The sequence below is a fragment of the Macrobrachium nipponense genome, chromosome 8, assembly GCF_015104395.2.
Source record: "Macrobrachium nipponense isolate FS-2020 chromosome 8, ASM1510439v2, whole genome shotgun sequence".
In the NCBI taxonomy this organism is placed as follows: Eukaryota; Metazoa; Arthropoda; class Malacostraca; order Decapoda; family Palaemonidae; genus Macrobrachium; species Macrobrachium nipponense.
In genome coordinates this window covers 84624909-84647408 of record NC_087203.1, presented here as the reverse complement: position 1 = coordinate 84647408, position 22500 = coordinate 84624909, and the positions used below count along the sequence as shown (strand labels likewise).

Below are 22500 nucleotides of genomic sequence, written 5' to 3'. Positions count from 1 at the left end.
TTTATCATTTATTAACTTTCGTGTATATGAATGCTCGTATTTCATGTATTATGTCGAGCTTTAGTGAACACGAGCTCAGCTTATCAAGAAATGACTTTATCTCATTGTGTTTTGGTTTTTCGGTATGAAAAAGGTTTGGCAGTTCATTTCTAGGACCTCATCAGTTTTACAATAGAGGTTATTTTTATTTTTCATATTCGTGTGTTTGTACTTCCATGTGATAGTTGGATTGTGCAGCAGAACCTTTGTTATATTTCAAGAAAGTTTGATCAGAGGTTGTTGAGGTGACTATAGTAGATTCACATCAAATGTGCATCTGATGTTTAGGCCAGTCCCTCACAACGCTCTTGATTGGCTATGTTGATAAGCCAGTCACAGGGTATCCCTCAGGAGAGGTGGAACATACATCCTGCCTATGTGAACTCTCCAGAGAAACTGAGAGTTTCCAGCCAACAAGGAGCGTGGTAAGGGACTGGCCTACACATCAGATGCACGGTTGATGTGTATCTACTATAGCAACAAGTGATTAGATTTTAGGACCGATAGGAATTTAACTTTTGGGAAGAAGAGTCTTCTTTAGAGGTAGAGTCCTCAGTTTTTCCAAGTTTTACGGTCTCCGAACGTTCTTACTGAAAATGGTCTAACTAATGGTTTCAGGGAAGAAAGAGTAAGAAAGAGAATTCTAAATTTTGTGAGATTGCAAACAGGCAAGATCCCTTATCCAGATCTGGATTTCTCCTTATCTCTGATCATTTGCTGCCAGTCATCAGAGCTAACAATGTAAAATTTATGTAAAACCTCACGTAAGACTTTCTGCCTGAAGCTACTAACAAACGAACGAACAGACCTAACGGGAAACAGCTTCTTTGTCGTGGGCAAAGAATAATAATGATTAGATCCAGGTTTTACCTTTTAGAATATTTTATCAGATTTTTTCAAAAGTTGAAATATAAAACCCCACAAAATTTAGCAACTTAAAGACAATTATTTTGTAAAAAAAAAGTATTTTTTTCTGTGATATTTTAGATTGTATTTATCTTAGATAATGTTCTTATTAGGATAAAACCAAGTCAGAGAAATGTGATTTGAAATGATTGAGTTACGTCAATGAAATTATCATCGGTGGAATCTGTATTCCCCAAATGATATGTGAATGAGTGAAAATAAAGCAAATTGTGAAAACTGTTGCTGAAGGTGAAAGCGGGATTCACAACAAACAGTAACGAATAATTGAGGCTAAGGTAGCGAAGGTAGCATCTCGAACAATGAATTCATTACAACTGTCAAACTTATATATTTGTTTTTGCTCACTCGTGGAGTACGCCTACAAGCTATTATGTTGTTGTTGGGGGTGTGTGTGTGTTTAGGGAAAGCCTGAAAAGGTACATGAATTTTAGGATAGGATATTTATGATTTATTTATTAGAATGAAAATGTAAAAAAAGTAAATAATGTGCATGTTAAACACTGTAGAAAAATTATTTCTAATAAGATAGAGTGTATTTTGTAAATTTTCGTTTGTGAAACAACGGGCTGTCTGGCCGTAGATTTCAGCATGCTTTATTGATGTAGTGAATTTAGACTTTAGAGGCTATATTTCTGTTCAATTATTTTGTGTTTCCATATATAACTGAGAATATATGAACGTGTTAAATTTTTGTCCTTTTTATTTGGGCCTTCTTGTTAGTATGAGAAGTACTACATACGTGTATTAATTACGAAGACCACTTCCTGGTAAGTTAGGAATATAATGTTTGCAACTTATACGTCAGGGGAAAATCTTGCACGTGTCCCAAGTAAGCCGGAGGTCGGATCAAGTCTTGTTTGTTTTCTTTGAACAAACTGAAACTTGTGGAATCACTTATTTAGTATTTTTAGTCGGTTATCGGCTGACTGTCGCTTACAGCCTTGATTTTTGTATCGCCACTTTACAATATTGCTTTTCGTATCACCACATTACAATATTGCTTTGTGTATCGTCACTTTACAATATTGCTTTGTGTATCGCCACTTTACAATATTGCTTTTTGTATCGCCACCTTCCAATATTGCTTTTTGTATCGCCACTTTATAATATTGTTTTTTGTATCGCCACTTTACAGTATTGCTTTTTGTATCGCCACCTTACAATATTGATTTTTGTATCGCCACTTTATAATATTGCTTTTTGTATCGCCACTTTACAATATTACTTTTTGTATCGCCACTTTACAGTATTGCTTTTTGTATCGCCACCTTACAATACTGCTTTTTGTATCGCTACTTTACAATTTGCTTTTTGTATCGCCACCTTACAATATTGCTTATTTTATCGCCACCTTAAAATATCCAAGCGACCATTTCATCATTGCTTCTGAATGTTAGTACGTTAAAAAATATAGACATTCATCTGTATGATCAACACACTTGAATGATTTTAGGAAATACCGTCTGCTTCAAGTACTAATCAATCGGTATCAGAGGTCAAATAAAAAAAACTTTGACCTGCATGAGAGATCCAGTTGCGGGGAACCCAGTCTCCTGTTCAGAGGTCATCGGGAGCGAAAATTAAGTTTAATAGTGACGTCAGGTTGTGATATAAATCAATCACTTAAGTTTAACTTCCGTGTCTCCCCCACCCCCCTCCCCCCAGGCGGAAAGGTTTGTTAATATTGATAAGTGGCGTTGGTTGCTGTTGCATGAGGTAGGAGACTACAAATCGTGAGGGAAAGAGAACTTGTCATCACAAATCTGTGATGAATATTCATAATTTGTGTGGATTGGCTGTTGAGAGAGATTGTTTTTCTTCGAAGATATCCGTATTAAGTAGGCTATTATTATCATTAACACTGTTGTTCGCAACAAGCACATACTTTCATAAAAGAGCAGAAAGTTTTTATTTATTTATTTATTTATTTTAATTTAGGCAATTAACCCTTCGAACATAGATATTTTTATGACTTTTTATTCATATGTCAAAGGCTCGGAGGCTCTGTTGAACTACAACTAGTGCTTATACTTCAAGAGTAAAGCTCATACTTTAGCTGCCTATGGTTTACTTGTGAGCCATTATTCGTATTGGTGTGTGTGTCTGTTGTTGTGCGTTTTTTGTGAGCCCTACTCTCATGTTGTTATGTTACAGTGCGCATACTTAAAGGTAACGGTCATCCTTAAGGTGTAAAGGATGCTTTGAGCCAGGTTTAGTACTTCATTCTTAAAGATTTCTTTAGGCCCAACTGTAATTTATTTCAAAGGCAAAGTGAATTTATGCATGTAGTCACGTGCCCTAGTCCCATCCACGAGGAACTTAAACTCTCCATACACTCACGGGTAGCTTTGGATTTACAGCATGAGTAATCTAGAATGCTATTTACCCTATACTCATTGGAATTTTTTTCCGGGATCCCAGGAATTTTGGAATGACCAGTGGATAAATTATCTCTTTGTAAAAACCAGTAGTTTTGATATAATGGTTTTTTCTGCGGTTCTGCTTTTTGCGAAACTCACTGATGTGAACATTGACTTGATACTTGGAACTTTTATAAGTTAATTATTATCCTAATTAGTCTATCTGATCATCTCAACATTCCACGTTTACATGTTCAAAATTAGTTACCGTGTTTCATGGCCAGTCCATTTCGTGATATAGTTTTCATTGAGTGAATAGTGTTTTGAAAGCAGTTGTTATATAAGGGATCGTGTGAAGTTATTGGATGGTCAGTGCCAGTGCTCAGGTTTCGTAGATCTTCAGAACCAGAATTTTGCATATCTCATTAGTTGTTGCTAAGTGATCATCCATTCTTCATTTCCATAAGCTTTTTTTGTTCTTGTTTTTGTTTTAGTTTAACAAACGCTTGAACATTCTGCTTGGTGTTCTTATTGTAATATATAGTAAGTTAAAGGAAGTAGTTCAACGGGCTTTCGTGTTAGAGAGAGAGATGTCAATGTTAAATTGCAACGTGTACTTTTCTTTTTCGTATTTTAATCATGGCATAGTCTTTATTGAAAACCTGATTGAAGTATATGTTGTTGTGAAGAAGGCATTTAGAAACAAATGAAGAATATTTCAAGAGAAGTCTCACTTTTAGTATTCTAAATTTTCGTCTGAGATACAACTAAATAAAAGTGGACAAATAGAATTGTTTTCGTCCCAGGAATAAATTGGCATTTTCATGGCTTGTTTGTTATGTCACTGAAAAATATATATATATATATATATATATATATATATATATTATATATATATATATATATATATATATATATAATATATGTATGTATATATATATATTTTTTTTGCTTTCTTTTAATTTTTGTGTAAAGGGGTCTTGACTGTCGCAACAGGAAGAATTCCAAGGGGAATGCTTATTACCCTTTGATTTAAGAGATATGATGCTTTCAGATAAATGATAGTTTAAATCGGAAGAATCAATACGCTGCCACAAAGCGAAGACGTAATCAAACGATTTAAAAAAATACTACTTACCTGGAACCTTAAGAATTAATAGAATAACGGGCTTTGTAATTATACTGCACTGTTCATATTTATAACAGAGTATCACATTTTTGATGTAGTATGATGAGTTTCTGAGACTGAGTCTCATCGTATTCTTATTTTTCATCAGGTCTGTAATGGACGATCTCTGGGCCTTGTCAGGTGGCGCCTTTTGAAAAATCTTTGTCAGCTTAGGGAGCAAATGGATTTTTAATCGGATTCTTGAGGAGATTCTCTCCTCGCTCCGATATGGAGTATGTAAATTTTTTAAAAAGAAGATATAAGTATTGTCTTAATATTTTGTTAAATCATGGCACCATATTATATTTCCAGCTGGGTATTTATAATAGAATGTGTTTTTAAATATAGTAAGTAATGAATTATTCTAACTGGTATTCTTTAGTGGATTGGGTCTCGTCAACACCTGTAGTTTATTGGGAGATCTCTTAAGGTATGGAGTCTATTATTATCTATATTATGCTGCAGTTCATCGCTTATTGTATTAAAAAGCCAAGACTTCCACTCACAGGTTAGATGTAGTGTTATTGCTATGAAAATTGCTTTGCATAATCCACATGATCTGTTATTGTTAAGACTGCCTCATTGGCTCCAGACTACAACAGTTTCTCAGATAATTTTTTTTTTTTTTTTTTTTTCTTTTTTTTTTTTTTTTTTTTTTTTTTTTTTTTTTTTTTTTTTTTTTTTTTTTTTTTTTTTTTTTTTTTTTTTTTTGACGAAACTTGCGATTTAGCCACACTCCTTTGGTTTTTTCCGCTATTGTTATATTATATATATATATATATATCTATATATAATATATATATATATATACTATATATATATATATATTTATATTATATATATATATATATATATATATTATATATAATATTTTTTTTTCTTTTTTTTTTTTTATTTTTTTTTTTTTTTTAAACACTTGTAAATTTTTCTTTAGTTTCCATTATAGTAGCTGAACCAGATTTAAGCTTGCTTTGGCCAAACAGCTTCAATACTGATCAATAATTTCCGATGTATCATGTTTAAAATACACAGCCAGTGTTTTTAAATATCAGTTCAATTGAATAGCTTTATCACCTTTCTATAAGTAAAATTCTATCTCAAAAAAAGAAGACTTTTTGCTTTAAATTTTTTTCATTTTATTTTATTTATATATTTATTTATTTCTTTTTACAGGAGGAAAATAATTCCAGTGCGTTCTTTACCCTAACAGGGTATTATATTTTAAAACGTAAGACTAGAAAGATAATTTTTTTAGTATTTCTTTTAATATGACAAAGTGAAACTAGTTTTGGCTGTTGCGTCCGCTGTTGCCTATGATTCAGTTAATAACGTTTAGATACACGCTAATATGCTTACGGCCTCCAAATGATTCTGCCCTGATATTTCCCACATAATTCCACTTCTCTATGCGCGGCACAGTCCGCAGTGATGTTAAAATAATAAAATTTTCCGCAGGAAGAGAGAGAGAGAGAGAGAGAGAGAGAGAGAGAGAGAGAGAGAGAGAGATCCAAAACCCATAAAGAAAAGGCAAGATGCTCTTATGCACTTTCTTGTAATAAGTCTCAGACGCCAGTTTCATCCTCGAAAGAAGAGAATATCATTGGCATCATCGCGGAATGAGAGCCATTTCTCGCAGAGGTCGAAGAGCGGAAACTTTCTGTGGGTTTCCGAGACGTATAATATTTCCAGGGTCCTTTTGCGGGATTAATAATAAGATGAAGCAATTCTTTCTTCATCTGTAGAAGTGCTGGTGACGTTGAATAAAACAGAGAGTAATTTGATGAAGGCTCTTAGTCGGATGGGTGACTAATGTTGCCACCTCTTGATTATTATTATCAAGTTGAAAGAACCCCGGGTCATTCGCGAAGGGGGACTGGAGGAAAAAACGCCCATCCGGGAATAATGGATTACCGATAAAGATTGCATTGCTTCGATGAGATAGGAAAGAGGCAATCAGAGGGAATAAGAATATCTAATATAGGAAAGAGGCAATAATGGGAAATAAGAATATCTAATAGAAGCTAGTCCATAAACCACCCGGTGCAGGGGAAGTGAGGTAATATCATTGAAAGGCAAAAAAAAGTTACGAAAATTCTTCACCTCTTAGGATTAGGAAGCGTGGGGGAAAAGTGAAGCGAGGGATAGGGGAAAGTAAAATTGGGGAAAATAAAGGGGAAAGGACGACGAGTTATGGAGAGAGAGAGAGAGAGTTGGCTTACTCAGAGGCAAAGAAAAACATATGCAAAGCAACGAGACTGACCGGGCTATGGAATAATTGGGAGTAGTAGCAATTACCCTAATGGCTGACTAAATGAGGGCAAAAGGGAGATGCAAGGGCTGGGTAATAAATAAACATATTTATAAGGAAGCGGAGGGATGAAATTAAAGGTGAAATTGATTCAAGTATCGGGCCGGTGGGAAAAAGGGAAATAAAATGAACTCACCGGCATCGAATTATTTGTTGAATAGACGGGATGCCCCAGCGAAGCATATCTTGCAGTTTGGCTTATGGAGATAGACTCTGCATTTACATAATACTCATCTGAAGGGGAAGAACTGGCGTCTATAGAGCCATCAACTGAATAGGGGAGGATGAAGTTTTAAGTCCTCATTGGGAGTATCACTCCGAACTCCTTTTTATTCAAAGGAGGCGATGTCTGTGCCATGTTGAATAAGACTTTCCTTAGAGTTGGATATCTATACAGTTAATTGCTATGGAATTCCGTGGCGTTGCAATATACGAGACGGTTGGTGCCTTTTCTATGAGGAACACAAATATTCTCATGTAGGTATCACCCTTAATTGTCTGTGGGTATGTTGAAAGATTTCGAATACCATTTAGCACCTTGCATTGTTACAGTTTTATTCTGTGCTTTTTTTCTGTCTCGGATTTTGATTGTATGGAAATTAAATGATATTAATGAAAGGTGAAATTAGTCGATACTGTTCTCATTTTTCACTTTATTAAACACTTTTATATCTGTTCTTCTGGAATACCCGTATGACTCAGAAGACAGAGTGTACCTGTGGCCTGTACCATCTCTCTGATTTTTGGATATCTTTTCGTGATATTAGGTAGAATTGTTTTCCCTAATGTATTTGGCTGTGTCATCCATCATAAGGCTGAGCTAGCTAAGCTTCCTGCTTGTTGCAATGCGGCTCTCTAAACTCTCGACTTTATGCATGTTTTTGTTGACTGCACATTTACTCTCATCGTCATTTCGTGTAGTAATTCTCTTTGATCCATCTTCTCACTTATTCTTCTTTTGATCAATTTCCTCTTATAGTTTACTTTGCCTGGTGTTCATGCTACTGTTGATGATTCAGCTATGCATTACACAACACATTACGGTTGCTCTCACGCAGTCTCAGATTTTATGAAAAGAAGAAAAATAAACTCTAACTACAGTGATAAAAGCGTTTCTAAGGTTCCATACTTCCAAGACGTTCTATCTATCTATCCGTTTATTCTCCAAGCCATTTTTTCTATTATCTGTGTGAAAATGTAACGGATCCTGCCAGATCTATAAATCTGCATTAAGAGATTTGTTGCATCGCCAAGATGTCGTAACTCACTTCATTATTCCGGTTATCAAAGCATTATGCTGGCCTCAGTCGTATCTTCTTATAACCTTACTCTCTATGTTAGGTGCTTCACAATTTGTCCGGCTCCGCCACAGAAATGAATGCAGGGTCATTCTTTTGATCAATGATTTATTCCTGCCTCTCCACCAGAATCCTTTTTTGCCGTACGGTGGCGCCTCTGTCGCTTAATTACAAGTACTATATTAATTTTTGTTCCTTTAAAGCTCAAGGGGAAGGTGCATTTCTATCAGGCACACTTTTAGCACCAGTCACGCGACCTCTTCCCGCATTTATGAGAAACCATGAATCCTCTCAGGATTCCACGGCTAAGTGGCAGTTACTTGCCCTTTTACTTCTCCCCAACTTTTGAATCTTCTGTCTGCGTCTGTATGTCGTAACTTTTGATGAATAGGTCCACCGTTTAATTTTTGATTGAGTACTACCGTTCTTCTCGTCCCCTAAATTCGAGCCAGGGCTTCGTAGAGGCATGATTGACTGTGATTTTTAGAATGGATAATTTTGAAGTGAAGAAATCGTGTACCTTGTTTTAGGTAAAACGTCTGTATCGGATGATGTAAGTTATAGCATGGTTTGCAATTAGAAAATAAACTATTTTGTCTCTTTCTATTATTGAATGGTTAGATTTTGTGAATGTCTGCTTCACTTGTTAATTAAATTGGCGTTTGGCTAAAACGCTCTGTCCCACATCTCACTGGAGTTAAGTAATTTGTAGATGACTATTTTTTTTATCTTTATTTTTATGAATATATTTGATCCTGCTTCTTTTCACTTTATTTAATGACCGCTTTTGTAAAGGATTATTCACTGGCCGATATTATACTGGTAGCAAATGCACTGGTCTTGATACGAGAAAAAGACCTTTTTCTTTAAAAACATTTTTTGTTGGTTGTTATGCTTTCACCATTAATGAGCTTAGAATTGTGGGTATTTCGCCACATTTTTTTCCCCTTTTTTATCCATTAGGGATGTTGGTTTTTAGTTTATAGTCTGTAAGACGTCAACACGATAACTAACCACTAGAGTAAAAGCTTTGGTCAGAAAACAGGCAAAATTTTTGGTTTCGTACACTGCTGTATATTTAGTATTTTGGAAGGAATAGAATATTCTATAATTTTGATGTCTATTCTATTAGATAATGTGTGAATTTCTTATGAGTCTCCAACTCCTTCGTACGGGCCCAAGACCTGATAGAACAGGTTAGTTGATCTTAAGGTTAAAGCGATTCTTTAAGAAGAAGAAGAAAAAGTTGCCAAAACTTACAGAGGACCTTATGAGTATAGTGCTAGTGGGAACGGGTCTCAATGGGAACTCCAGAATAATTCGTGATTCCGAACATATGAATGACTGCGCTAAAGCAGAAGGAGGTCTTGTTGGGTAATTAGCTGTATGAATTGAGGACGGGATATAACGTTATCAGTCTACATTTTTTTATCGTTTATCCAGGTCAAGTTTTGCGATAAGGCTCAGACCTAAGGCAACTCAGATAGTGAGGAAGGTCCATGTAAAAATAAGGTCACCTTGACCCTTACACACGTGAATGATTAAGAGGATTATACAGCTGCCGTGAAGAGCGTTCAGTTTTTCGAGCAACAAGGAAATTGTAATGGTTGAATTGCATTCTTCACCTAAGGACGCTTAATATGAAAAATATCTTTGCAGAAGGAAAATATGTCCAGCAATTTTTTTAGTTTCTTCTATATAAGTAAGTCACACCAACAATGCATTATTTTCCGTCAGCAAAAACTCTTATCGGATTGGATTATAGAATTTAGGCCAAAGGCCAAGCGCTGGGACCTACGAGGTCATTCATCGCTGAAAAGGAAATGTAGACAACAAGAAGGTCTGAAAGGCGTAACAGGAGGAAAACCTCGCAGTAGCACTGTGACACATTTGTTAGAGAGGGTGGTAAGTCAGAAGGAGGAAAGAGAATATAAACGGAGGTACAGATAAAGGAATCAAAGAGGCTGCAGCTAGGGGCCGAAGGGACGCTGCAAAGAACCCTCAGCAATGCCTACAGTGCACCACGTGAGGTGCACTGACGGCACTACCTTCCTACGGGGAAAAACTCTTATCAGTATCTAATGCAACTTTGTTTACTTGTAACGTCATCAGCATTTTAAACAAAATTTGATGTCCTTTTGATTGACTTTTCATTGTGAAGATGTCATCATCATCCAAATCTGATGCACTCATATTTACCCTTCACACTCAAGATGACACCATCCAGCACCATCATAATCAAAATCTAACATTTACCTATCACAGTGAATATGACACCATCTAGCACCACCATCAAAATCGAATGGTCTCATTATTTGCCTTTCAGAGTGAAGATGACACCATCTAACATCATCATCAAAGTCTAATGTCCTCATAATTTACCCTTCAGAGTAAAGATGGCACCATCCAACACCATCATTAAAATCTGAAGTACTTGTAATTTTCCCTTCACACTGAAGATGTCACCATCCAATAACATTAACATCAAAATCTAATGCCCTCATAATTTACCTTTCACAGTGAAGATGACACCATCATAATCATAATCTGAAGTACTTATAATTTACCTGTCACTGTGGAGACCCCATAAACAACATCATCAAAATCTATGTCCCCATAACTTACCTTTCTGAAGTGCTTATAATTTACCTGTCACTGTGAAGACACCATCCAACATCACCATCTAAATCTAATGTCTTCATAGCTTACCTTTCTGAAGTGCTTATAATTTACCTTTCACTGCACCATCCAACATCACCATCAAAATCTAATGTCCCCATAACTTACCTTTCACAGTGAGTTGACGCGCCCCAACCAGCACCTCATCTCTGGTGGCGGAGAAGAGCAGACGTCCCTCCTTATCCCTGATGACCAGTCGGTCGGAGGTGCACTCCATAGCCTCAGAGTCTGCAGCGAGACGAGAAGAAGAAGAATTAAAACACGGTAAGTGAAAAGAACTCTGATGAATCCACCTGATGAAACACAGCTAGGATTTATGTTTTTTTTTTTTTTTTTTATCCAACTTGTTCTTTCTTTTGTTTTGTGGGAGATTAGTATGTACAGTTGGCACTGAGTATATGTGTGGCAACTCGTTCTTTCTTTTGTTTTGTGGGAGATTAGTGCGTACAGGTGGCACTGAGTATATGTGTGTGCGCGCGCGCGTGCGCGCGTGTGTGTATATATCTGTCTTTCAACTTGCTGTAGAGAATGTTATTTAGTTTCCATTACTGCATTTTGGCTTTATTTTTCGTGGGCATATTTTCTTTCGATATTATTTAATGTTTATACTTCTTATTTACAAATCATATTCACATGGGTAAAGTAAGACCAGGCACATGAAATTTCCCCAAACTGTTATAGAAACGAGAAGCTATTCCAGTACTGAAATGTTATTGTAGTTTTGCCATTAATCATCAACAAAATCCCGCATAACACCTAATCTTTCATTTATAAGGGCCAAGTTGTTGGCAGATTTAGATCTTATTCTTCCTGATCGCTGGGGTGCCATTTTACAATGATATGTTACATTTGTCTCACATGAAATGGGTTGAATCTTACTTCTTCATTAGGAGTAAGCCTACAAACTACTTTGTTGTTGTTGTTGTTGTTGTTCTTGCTGCTGTTGTTCTTGTTGTTATTGTTCTTGCTTTTGTTGTTCTTGTCGGGAGGTAGGAAAGGTCTGGGAAAAGCCTAAAAAGGTCTGAAAACCTGTTTTCGCATTAAGTTAAAGATACAGGAATTTTAGGATAGGATATTTATGATTTATTTATTAGAATAAAAATGTAAAAAAATAATATGCATGCTAAACAATACAGAACAATTATTTCTAATTTTCTTTGGTGAAACAACGCTTTATTTGACCGTAGATTTAAAGTACATTTCCCGAGTAAGCTGGAGGTCGGGTCATGCCTTGTTGCTGTACCCAAAACTTGAGCTTTTCAGTACGTCATGTTTTTTTTTTTTTTTTTTTTTTTTTTTTTTTTTTTTTTTTTCTTTTAAAATGGTAACGGTGTTAATCATAATGGCATTAAAGGGAAACATATTTCTTATTCTTGATTCGGCTTCTGCTACTACAAAAACTACGACCCTCTTTTTGTGTATCTTGACGAGTAAACTATGATATATTATCATGTTCGTTTTTTATGTATGTATGTAGTTCCACGTTGGCCGAGGGCATTTCGCACTTGGCTACCATTCCGGTGTTCCGAAGTTCGATTCTCGGCTCGGCCAACGCGGAACCAGAGGAATTTATTTCTGGTGATAGAAATTCATCTCTCGATACAATGTGGTTCGGCTCCCACAATAAGCTGTAGGTCCCGTTGCTAGGTAGCCAATTGGTTCCTAGTCACGTAAAAATATATCTAATCCTTCGGGCCAGCCCTAGGAGAGCTGTTAATCAGCTCAGTGGTCTGGTAAAACTAAGATATACTTAACTTTATGTATGTATGTACTTTTATTGTATCCACTATGCTTTCTGGAAAGCGTCATGTCAATCCCCTAGATTTTCACAAATCTCAAGTTTCTTGTATCAACAATCAGAATCATCTGTCAGTTCAGTAAACCTTCAATAAAACCAGAACTAGGAGTCATTCTCATCTCGTGGCTTATACTACTACTACTACTACTACTACTACTACTACTACTACTAATAATAATAATAATAATGTCTAGATGTTGATTCTGCTGTGTAATTGTTAAATAACATTACATTCATCAGACTTTCGGGATACACTAATCCATTCTCAAAAGTCATCGTAGTCATCAAGAATACTCCTTAGTGTGGTGGTTAAATTAAGTATATCTTAGTTTAACCTGACCACTGAGCTGATTTAACAGCTGTCAGTGGGATCCGAACCACATTGCATCGAGACATGAATTTCCGACCACCAGAAATAAATTCCTCTGGTTCTGCATTGGCGGCGGCGGGGAGGGAACTCGGGCTACCAGATTGATAGGCGAGTACGCAACCCACTCGTCCAATGAGGAACTTTAGTACGAACGCTTTGTATATATTCTGGAAATATGGAATAAAGTTGAGGCATAAATTAAACGTCCTTCATTCTTCAGTTTCAATAATAAATAAATGGACCATACATGTTACAATTCCTTAGCGAACTGAATATTACCGTTTGAATGTTGTCAGGGACTAGGAAATGCACCAAAAGATCAGTTTAATATTTCGATTACAATATTACACACACACACACACACACACACACACACACACACACACACACACAAAAGGAGGCGCTTATCAAAGCAGACACGAGTGCAGTTTTTCCAAAGACTTCTTTTTGCTACAGTGGGTACTATTTCTAACCTGGAAAGAATATAGCTTGTTAACCTTGGAAAGAATATAGCTTGTTCCCTTGGGGATATAATCATCGTCGCTGGATGTGATTACAGCAGGGCGTAGGCGGTGTCAAATGAACACGTTTTAACACCATTCAATATCTTGATGCCAAATATCGCAACAAGTAGCCAATATTAGTTTCAAAATGTTTGGGAATGGTTTCGAAGAAGGATGCTGAAATTAGCTTATGGGGTTTGCCCACCGAGTGACCGTCAGCATTAATGACTGATAGGATGCCCTTGAACTGTCAGTTGTATCGAAATGAGACTTAGAAGTGCATGGGTTTTAGTATTAATAAGTTTTGTCTTAGATGTAGACTTTGTTCTTAGTTATCTTAATATAATTCTATCGAAAAATGAATTTCTGATCGATGAAGTTGCGCGAGAATGTAAAATTTAATTCGTCTTGGGCGGTGGATCGGTGGCATGTGCCCAGCTGAGATTAGGAGTCTTGGAAAAAATTCACTGTCTTCCCGCTGACTATTTCATGAGCAGTGCAGCGCATTCCAGAGATTTTCAGAGATGGCAGAGGCGGTGAGAGACAAATAGCTTCGATAACTTTGAAGGTTAAGGGAGCAATTCTGTCGGCAGTCTCTCATGGCAAAGTTTGCCGGGTAACTTCTTTAAATGACTTAGCGAGGTGTTAATACCACATTAGGTCCTCGGTCGTTCAGAATTTATTTCCCAAAGGGTCAGGCTTTAACAGGAGGATAAATGGCAGCTACGTTATGCCTGTCACACGTTTGCATGATTCATTTGCCTAATTTGAGCTATATTTACATCTCGATCGCTTTGTCTTCAAGTTTAATCTCTCTCTCTCTCTCTCTCTCAGTGCTGATGTTTAATTGATATAATGTCCGTTTACACAAACACACACACGCACACCTTTTTTCATCATTTTCTTCATGGCTATATGCATTTGGAGGAATAATGATAATTTAGGTTCAGCTATTGCAAGCACTTATTATCCCTTATTTAGACAGGATTTCTAAAAGGGTCCCCATTGCAAATTATTCTTGGTGATTAATACTCAGTTGTCACATAAGATTAATTTAATAACACAACAAGTCTGAGATTCTTTTGGTTGATGAACATGAATTATGTAGATTCGTAAGGGTCACATGAAGTTGGATCTTGTGAATCGACTGCATAACTTCATTCATTTTCTTAGGTCTGTGACACTTCATTAAAAGACAACTGATGACTGTTCTTAACTACAGAGAACATTTTTTTTACATACTGACAAATACTATTTCTGAAATTACTTCGAAAATCTTTCATGAATTCCAACTATTACGAAAGACGCATTTGAAGCATCTTGGTTATCAGAATGAATTTTTTTTTATTTTTGGGGAATCAAACCTGAATGACTACGGACTTCAAGTGACAGTATTGAAGGTTTAAGCTCAGTATATGAAATTATCTTTAGCAGTTAATGGGAAAGCTTTTATCCCTGAGAGAGAGAGAGAGAGAGAGAGAGAGAGAGAGAGAGAGAGAGAGAGAGAGAGAGAGATTAGAACAGCACTAACTAAATTATTGCCTGGTGTTTCAGTGTCCTACTAACCTCTCTCTCTCTCTCTCTCTCTCTCTCTCTCTCTCTCTCTCTCTCTCTCTCTCTCTCTCTCGTAATTAGCTCTGTAGACCCACTCTCCCATACGTCGAAATGTATTACTCGAAGCAAACAAAGGAGGCCTTATTTAATGGTACGATTCTGTGTCGAGATTTTATTTGCAAGATAAAAGGTCGACATTTTGTTTGCATTGCTTGTATTTTTGAAAGCTTTTGTTGACATTTTTCCTTCGCTTTCATTACACATTGAAGGTTAAAAGGTTATTCGCCTTTCTAGGTGTTTTGTAGAAGACCTGATTAGATTAATTGGAAATATGTTGTATGAGAACAAGTCTTTAGTATGATTGTGTGTAACTGTTGTGCTGCATATAAAGTTTTTATATAAAAAGTAATGGGTAAATAAAAGGGTTTTGTTTTCATTTGATTTAAAGTTAGCAATTAAAACATTGAAAAAAACACCGAGTTCTTATTTTGGACTGAAGGTACGTCATATAAAATCTATAAATAAAGATGTCAGTAAAAACAAATTGTGCGAACTGACAGTTCACTTTGATATAGAAAAGAAATGTTGAAAAAACATGGTCGCCAAAGATAATTGTTTCTTTCTCTCGCACTATAATGAACCAAAAGAAAAAAGGAAGTTAATTCTTTAGAAGCAGGAGAGAGAAAAAGCGAAAAAAAAGAAAACGAACCAAAAATAAGACGGATAACGAGAAAAGTTTCTTCCAACAACAATTTTTATAAGTCGTGTTTTTAAACCCAGATAAAGTTGTCAGGGAAATTTATTGAGGTGTGAATCACAGCGCCAACTTAAATGAATTAATATCGAGAATTCTCATCTCCCCTCCCTATAGCCCGCCCCTTTCCCTCTCCCCTTACCCTGGGCCCTTAATCCGACTCTCCCCACTACTCCCTCACGTCTTACCTCGAAATCTGAACCTACTTCACCACTCCACCTCTCCCCCCTCCCCCCTCCTAGTCCTCTGGAACACTGTCCCCTTAAGGCAACATAGATGCGACGACTGCGGGATGCCTCCGTTTCTTAGAAGAAGGGAGGGGCCTTCCCCCTTTCCCAAAATATAGCTGATCTCCCCCCAACCCCAAAACCTTCCTTCCTTCCTTCTCTACCAACTCTCACTATTCACTTTCCTTTCGTGCACTCCCTCCTCCTTGTACACCCCCCCCACCCCGCCCCGCCCGTATCCACTTCATGGGAAAACTACACCCGTCACTTCGTACTACGATTTATAGGTATTGGAGGCTTGACGTTTTAAGCGCTATAAAAGTGAAATTTAAGATTAAAACGGGTGTGGACTATAGGGAGAAGTACCGGGTTCCAGACTTTCAGGAATTGACGGCGAATTAGCTCATGCAGTGGGAGAAAAGTATCTTAATTCGCCGTCTCTTAATTAAAGATTTTTTTTTATTTCGAATTAAGTTGCCGTCTTTTTAATGTAAAGAAAAAAAAAATGGTTTCTCTTCATATGAAGTAGAGTGTTATGGAAGCAAGACGGTAGAGGGATTGGTATGAATTTATGTTTTTCGCTTAGAAAGGTTGAATTTGATTTAACCAGATCTGTTTCACATTTCGTTATTCGGTAATGATGACTTTTCATGAAACAATGCATATAGGTGAATAGTGCTGATCTTTAACGTTTAATACTTTTTCATGTCTTAGACAAAGTGAAGCTATAGCCAGTAATAAAACATTTTAAAAAAAGTGTACCGTAAATGAGGCTTCTTTCCCCCTCCCCCCAAAAAACACGTAGATTTAAAAGGATTCTTTCGTTACCAGATGGGAAAAAACAATGTTTTAAATTGGCCTGGCTCAAAACAAAGCTGTTTACTCGTTCATCCTGTTCATTATCGAAATGTGAAGAGATTTCTTTTATGAAGATAGTAAAAGCAATGTAAGACTTTATTTTCGAAACAGTTTTACTGTGTTTTCGTAGAATATTAGCATGTATACCGTAGTAACCTTGAGCAGTTCCCCTATTGATAAGCCACTCAAAACATTTTCAAATCTTCCCTGCCATTGTTCAGAAAATTATAATTCAGCTAAGAAAATGTACGATTTGTATAATATAATTCGTGAGTAAATCAAGTACATAATAAATATTTCTCATGAAGAAGCTGAGGGAAGTGAAAATAGTAAATATGTTTATATAGTTACATGTTGCATAATACATAAACATAAAACTAGGGAAAATCAATCTTTAGTATAAATAAAATCAAGGAAGTGAAGATATTGCATATATTGACATATCCTGACTAAATCACCATTTAGCACTTTCATTTAGATATACCGTTTTTTTTTCAGACAACACGACACCTGCAATGTACGTAGTCATAAAAATAGCTCTTCTTTTCTTATATTTTTGTATAAGATAATAGTTTAGTAATGGGATTTTCTGTACACAGCACGTTGTTGTTGTTGTGTGAGAGTCACACCAGATGGCTTTGGTCCAAGAGGTTTGTTCCTCCGAAAAGCGTTATAAATTACCTGGACAGCAAGAGAAAGGTTAGAAGTGGGATTGTGAGTGCGGTGAATTGCGGTTAGGGTGAAAGGAATGATTTGCTTCCTGTCATGTTCTAGTATGGAAACCTGTCTCTCTTCCGTATGGAAACGGCACACACACACTCACAGACATATATATATATATGGTATTAAAAGCGATGAAAAATGAAGATATTCTTTATTTCATTCCTCGTTTGGATCTAGGCTTAGTTAAAGTTAAGTATATCTTAGTTTTACCAGACCACTGAGCTGATTAACAGCTCTCCTAGGGCTGGCCCGAAGGATTAGATATTTTTACATGGATAGGAACCAGTTGGTTACCTAGCAACGGGACCTACAGTTTATTGTGGAATCCGAACCACATTATATTGCGAAATGAATTTCTGTCGCCAGAAATAAATTCCTCTGATTCCCCGTTGGCCGAGCCGAGACTGGAACTTCGGACCACCGGATTGGTAGTCGAGCGCGAAAACCACTCGTCCAACGTACTTCTAGGTTTAGTAATGACAAGCGTTTCCAAAGCGTGAAGACATCGAGGAGTTACGAGGGCGTCGTGGTTATTGAAATTACATAAAGCATTTGGCAAAAAGTAATTTGTAGAATCTGATTATACACTTATCTGTCTCTCTCTCACTCTCTCTCTCTCTCTCTCTCTCCCTCTCTCTCTCTCTCTCTCTCTCTCTCTATATATATATATATATATATATATATATATATATATATATATATATTATATATATAATATATATATATTTTTTAAAAGAATCCAGTCTGGTTCGTGATTCCTTGGGATAAAATTAGAACTGCCAGTTTAATGGATTTAATGTCCTTACCGCTTTCATTGATGTAAGACGCCTGTCATTGGAAGTAATGAGATAAGACATTTTAGAGCTCAGAAGGAAACGAAGAGTTCTGGATTCTAAATGTGGAAAGATAAACCCACTCGCTCGAAACAGCCTACGTAAACTAGAGCGTGAATTCAGGGCTAGAGACGACCAACCAGCCAGCCAGCGCTTGAGAAAATAAGTAAGCGAATAGAGACGTACCATGTTTGATCTGGGAATACCATTATTATATTATGTTTATCATCAAGTCGTTATTGGACCAAAGCATCACATAACAAATGAAGTTTCTTTGTTTTTCAAACCTTCAAAATGGACTGAAACGGAGAAGGAAAAAAAATCCCTTTCATTATTGCTCAGGACGTAAAGCGCATTTCTCCTGAAAAGGGAATAAAGCTGCGAGAACGATTTCGAGCGAGGAAAGCATTTATTCCTTTCCACACTGCGCGCAAAAAAAAAAAAGTCTCTGTTAAAATGAGCATTCGGCATGACAGGAATATAGTTTTCGTTTCGTAATAGACAAAGGCAACATTAAGTGAATGAAGCTTAATATTTTTGCGACTCGTTTCCTTTGATGTCTTGTGGGTTCCATGGTAGAGGATTTAATTGTTGAAGGAAATAAACTAGATTTTTTCTATTTTGGGTTTCTTTGCCGATTGAGCAAGTTGCCGCTTGGGATATATTGAGGTCCCTTCGAATACTTCAAAATGTAACTTTATATATTTGAGTCAGACTCTCTCTCTCTCTCTCTCTCTCTCTCTCTCTCTCTCTCTCTCTCTCTCTCTCTCGATTCGTTAGCTTGTACTTATGGTAATGTTAATTATGTGATCATTTATATTGTCATCTACACATCTGTGAAAGTTTATATTGTATCCTATTGTGAAGCCATGGAATTATGAACGGCTTTAAAATTTACGCGTTTTTATTTAATATTACTTTTATACTTGCGAGAGATACTTGGCATCAGTCCTTGCAATTAGACTTTTTAATCATATAATTTGCATATTAAATAATTCCCTTAAATACTTGGACCGAACTTTGCCCTTGAGTTCAAACGAGCATAATTTAAATGAAGTTTATATTGACTTTAATGCTTTTACTTTTATTTATTTATTTTTTTTTTTTCCATTTCGATGGGACGAGCATTTTTCAGTTTTTCAGGCCGTTTACATAACTCGTTTTTTTATCCGTCACTCTTTCCTTTTTTTGAACCTTTACCTTTTCAAATGGCTGTTAGGTTTATCACTTTCCAGTTTTTTGTTGATCGTTAAATGTTATCGGAATCTATCCGAATCGGATTAATGACTGGGAATGTATTTATATATATATCAAAGGACTTCGGAATCAGTTATATTGGTAATTTTATGGGACGCATATTTCCATGAAAATGAACATCCGGGGGAAAACGTTACAACTTGTATGATTTCTGCCCTGGGTTTTCCGTTCCTGTCTGCTTGCGTTCATCTTAAAAGAAGTGGGATTTTCAAGCAGCTAGACACTCACGCCTACTTATCTGTGCAAATGCGCCTTGTGGACGAGAGCAGACAATGGGGAATTCGTAAGAAAAAGCTTCTGAAATGACATAAGGTACTCCATTCACGCCCGTGTATGTACTACGGTCGCCCCAGCACGCATCCCAATCCCAAAGGATGTTCCTCAAAGGTATTTCAGCAGCCTCCGTCTCCCTTCTTCCCCACAGGAGGTTCCTCTCCAAGGTATTTCTTCGCCCCCCCTCCAGCCCCTCCCCCCTCCCCCTCCCCCTTTCCATCCAAGGAGGATAAGAGCGTCACTGTCGCAAACGGAATGTTTCCATCTACATTTTAGCTTGGCTAAAAACATCTAAACATTGAATAAAAAATGCAAACGAAATCTGCATGTCATTTCTTGCGAAGCATGTGTTCCTTTTCCCACATTGGGAACTCCACGCGGAAGAAGAAGTACTCTCTCTCTCTCTCTCTCTCTCTCTCTCTCTCTCTCTCTCTCTTCTCTCTCTCTTCTCTCAGAAGAGGGCGGTAAGACAGTAAATACCGAAATATGCTCAGGAAATATACCAGTACAACTTTGCAAGTAGTCTCTCTCTCTCTCTACCTCTCTCTCTCTCTCTCTCTCTCTCTCTCTCTCCCAGGAAACCGCATGCCAAGGCAACGAGGAAAATGCCGATGCAGCAGAAGAAAAGTTCTCCTCTTCAATCCCTCGAATTTCGGCGGATGCTGCATAATTTTGCTAAATCCTTTCCATTTTAAAAAATGCTGTCAAACTGATAGTATTAAAATTTTTTATGTTATACTCCCATTTGAGTGTGATGTATATATATATATATATTCATATATACCACACAAATATATGATATATATATATATATATATATATATATATATATGATATATATACATACATTTGCATTTGAGTTCATGGAAAGGTTTTCTGTTTATATCCGTTTTATTAAAATGCCTACGGTTCGTATCGCTTGATACTATTAAAAATAAATAATGCTTGTATACATAATAGTGTTAATAAGTAAATGTTGCATATAATCCTTACATTATGTAAGCAAGCATTATATATTTGAATCGTTTTTTCAGCCTAGAAAATGTTTCAAGCGATACGAAACGTCGGCATTCAGTAAAAAAAAACAAATGTATATACAAAATAACGCCTTTCTATGAACTCCAGATTGTCTATCTGCCTGAGCGTCTGCTCCTGCCATTAGATGTAAATATATATATATATATATATATATATATATATATTTATATATACATATACATACACGTATGTAGGTATTTATGTACATACATTACTAATCCTATGGCTAGGACGTTCATCTCATCACACAGAGAGCCTGGCTTTGAATTCCTACCAAGAAGAAACGTTTAGGAGAGTATTCGTTAAAAAACCATTGGGTCTTTGATGATTTTAGTGAATGATGTACCTAACTGTTATTCGCCTTTAGTGGGTCGCAAGCGTATGGGGAAAGTGTAAAGGAATAAAAAACCGCCCCCTCTAAATCGACTGGCTGATATTCGGAAGGATGCTAATTTTACTTATAGTGCATATATAATATATAATATATATATATATATATATCATATATATATCATATATATATTTGTATACACACACACACATATATATATGTATATGTGTGTTTGTGTTTGTACTATGTTTGGGGTAGGAGGCGGCCAATGGTAGTTGTTTATTTGCATGCATGTAAGAAAGTCTATATACAAGTAAATTGATTGTTTAATATATGGAGAGAGAGAGAGAGAGAGAGGAAAAGAGAGAGAGAGAAAAAACGTCCTTGTAGCGGCAACTTTGAAAACGTCGGGTATGTGACTCCCCCCGTGTTGAGGTAAGGCCGGTCGGTAATCCACTCCCAGGCCGCACCATTAAGCGAATTACAAGCTACTTGGGACTATCAGGCGAACGTGATATTCCCGCCTCGAATAAAAATGACTTCGCACCTTTTTTCTTGGTTTCATTCTTCTTCTTCTTCTTCTTCTTCTTCTTCTTCTTCCTCTTCTTCTTCTTCTTCTTCTTCTTCTTCCTCTTCTTCTTCCACTTTCTTGTTCCTTCCTCCTGGATTTTTTTTCCTGCTCCTTCACTGAAGGTCTCACTGGATGATGAAGATTAGACAATCTTTTGACTCTGGTGCATTCTGTCTTTAATGTAATGACTTGCGTCATTAAAACCTCATTTTTTTCCTCATGCATTTTATGCCAATGAGATCAAATTAGTATTGCGCCTTTGCCAATTCAGTTGTCTTTGCAGAAAATTGGTTGCGTGGGCGCCCAAACAAGCATTGTGCATTTTTATTGCGTTTGAATTTTTATCTTTCTATCTTTTTAAGTTCGTTAAAAGGGCGTGATTATGATCATCTGTTACAGAGCTATTTAACCTTAACTTGAATTTAATACATTTTATACCATTATATGATTTTTTTAGCTACATGAATCTCAGAATATATGTGACCTTCACATTATTTTCAGCTCAATGCTCAATTTTACCGATTTACCTTACAAGTCTATGGGTCAGCCCTATTTCATGAATAAAAAAATCCCTTGATTTAAGCATTCATATTTCATTCAACGTAAAATAAATTTTCTTTTGTAAAGATAT

General features: G+C 36.4%; 1 protein-coding gene across 1 annotated transcript in view; it reads right to left on the bottom strand.

Moving 5' to 3' along the window:
• The window catches only part of LOC135222895 (delta-sarcoglycan-like), a gene marked incomplete in the record, with an annotated part of 788261 nt that overhangs the window by 33224 nt on the left and 732537 nt on the right, over nt 1–22500 (bottom strand). Inside the window, 1 exon segment of the mRNA XM_064261269.1 lies at nt 10888–11007. Coding sequence (XP_064117339.1) covers nt 10888–11007 — 120 coding nt within the window.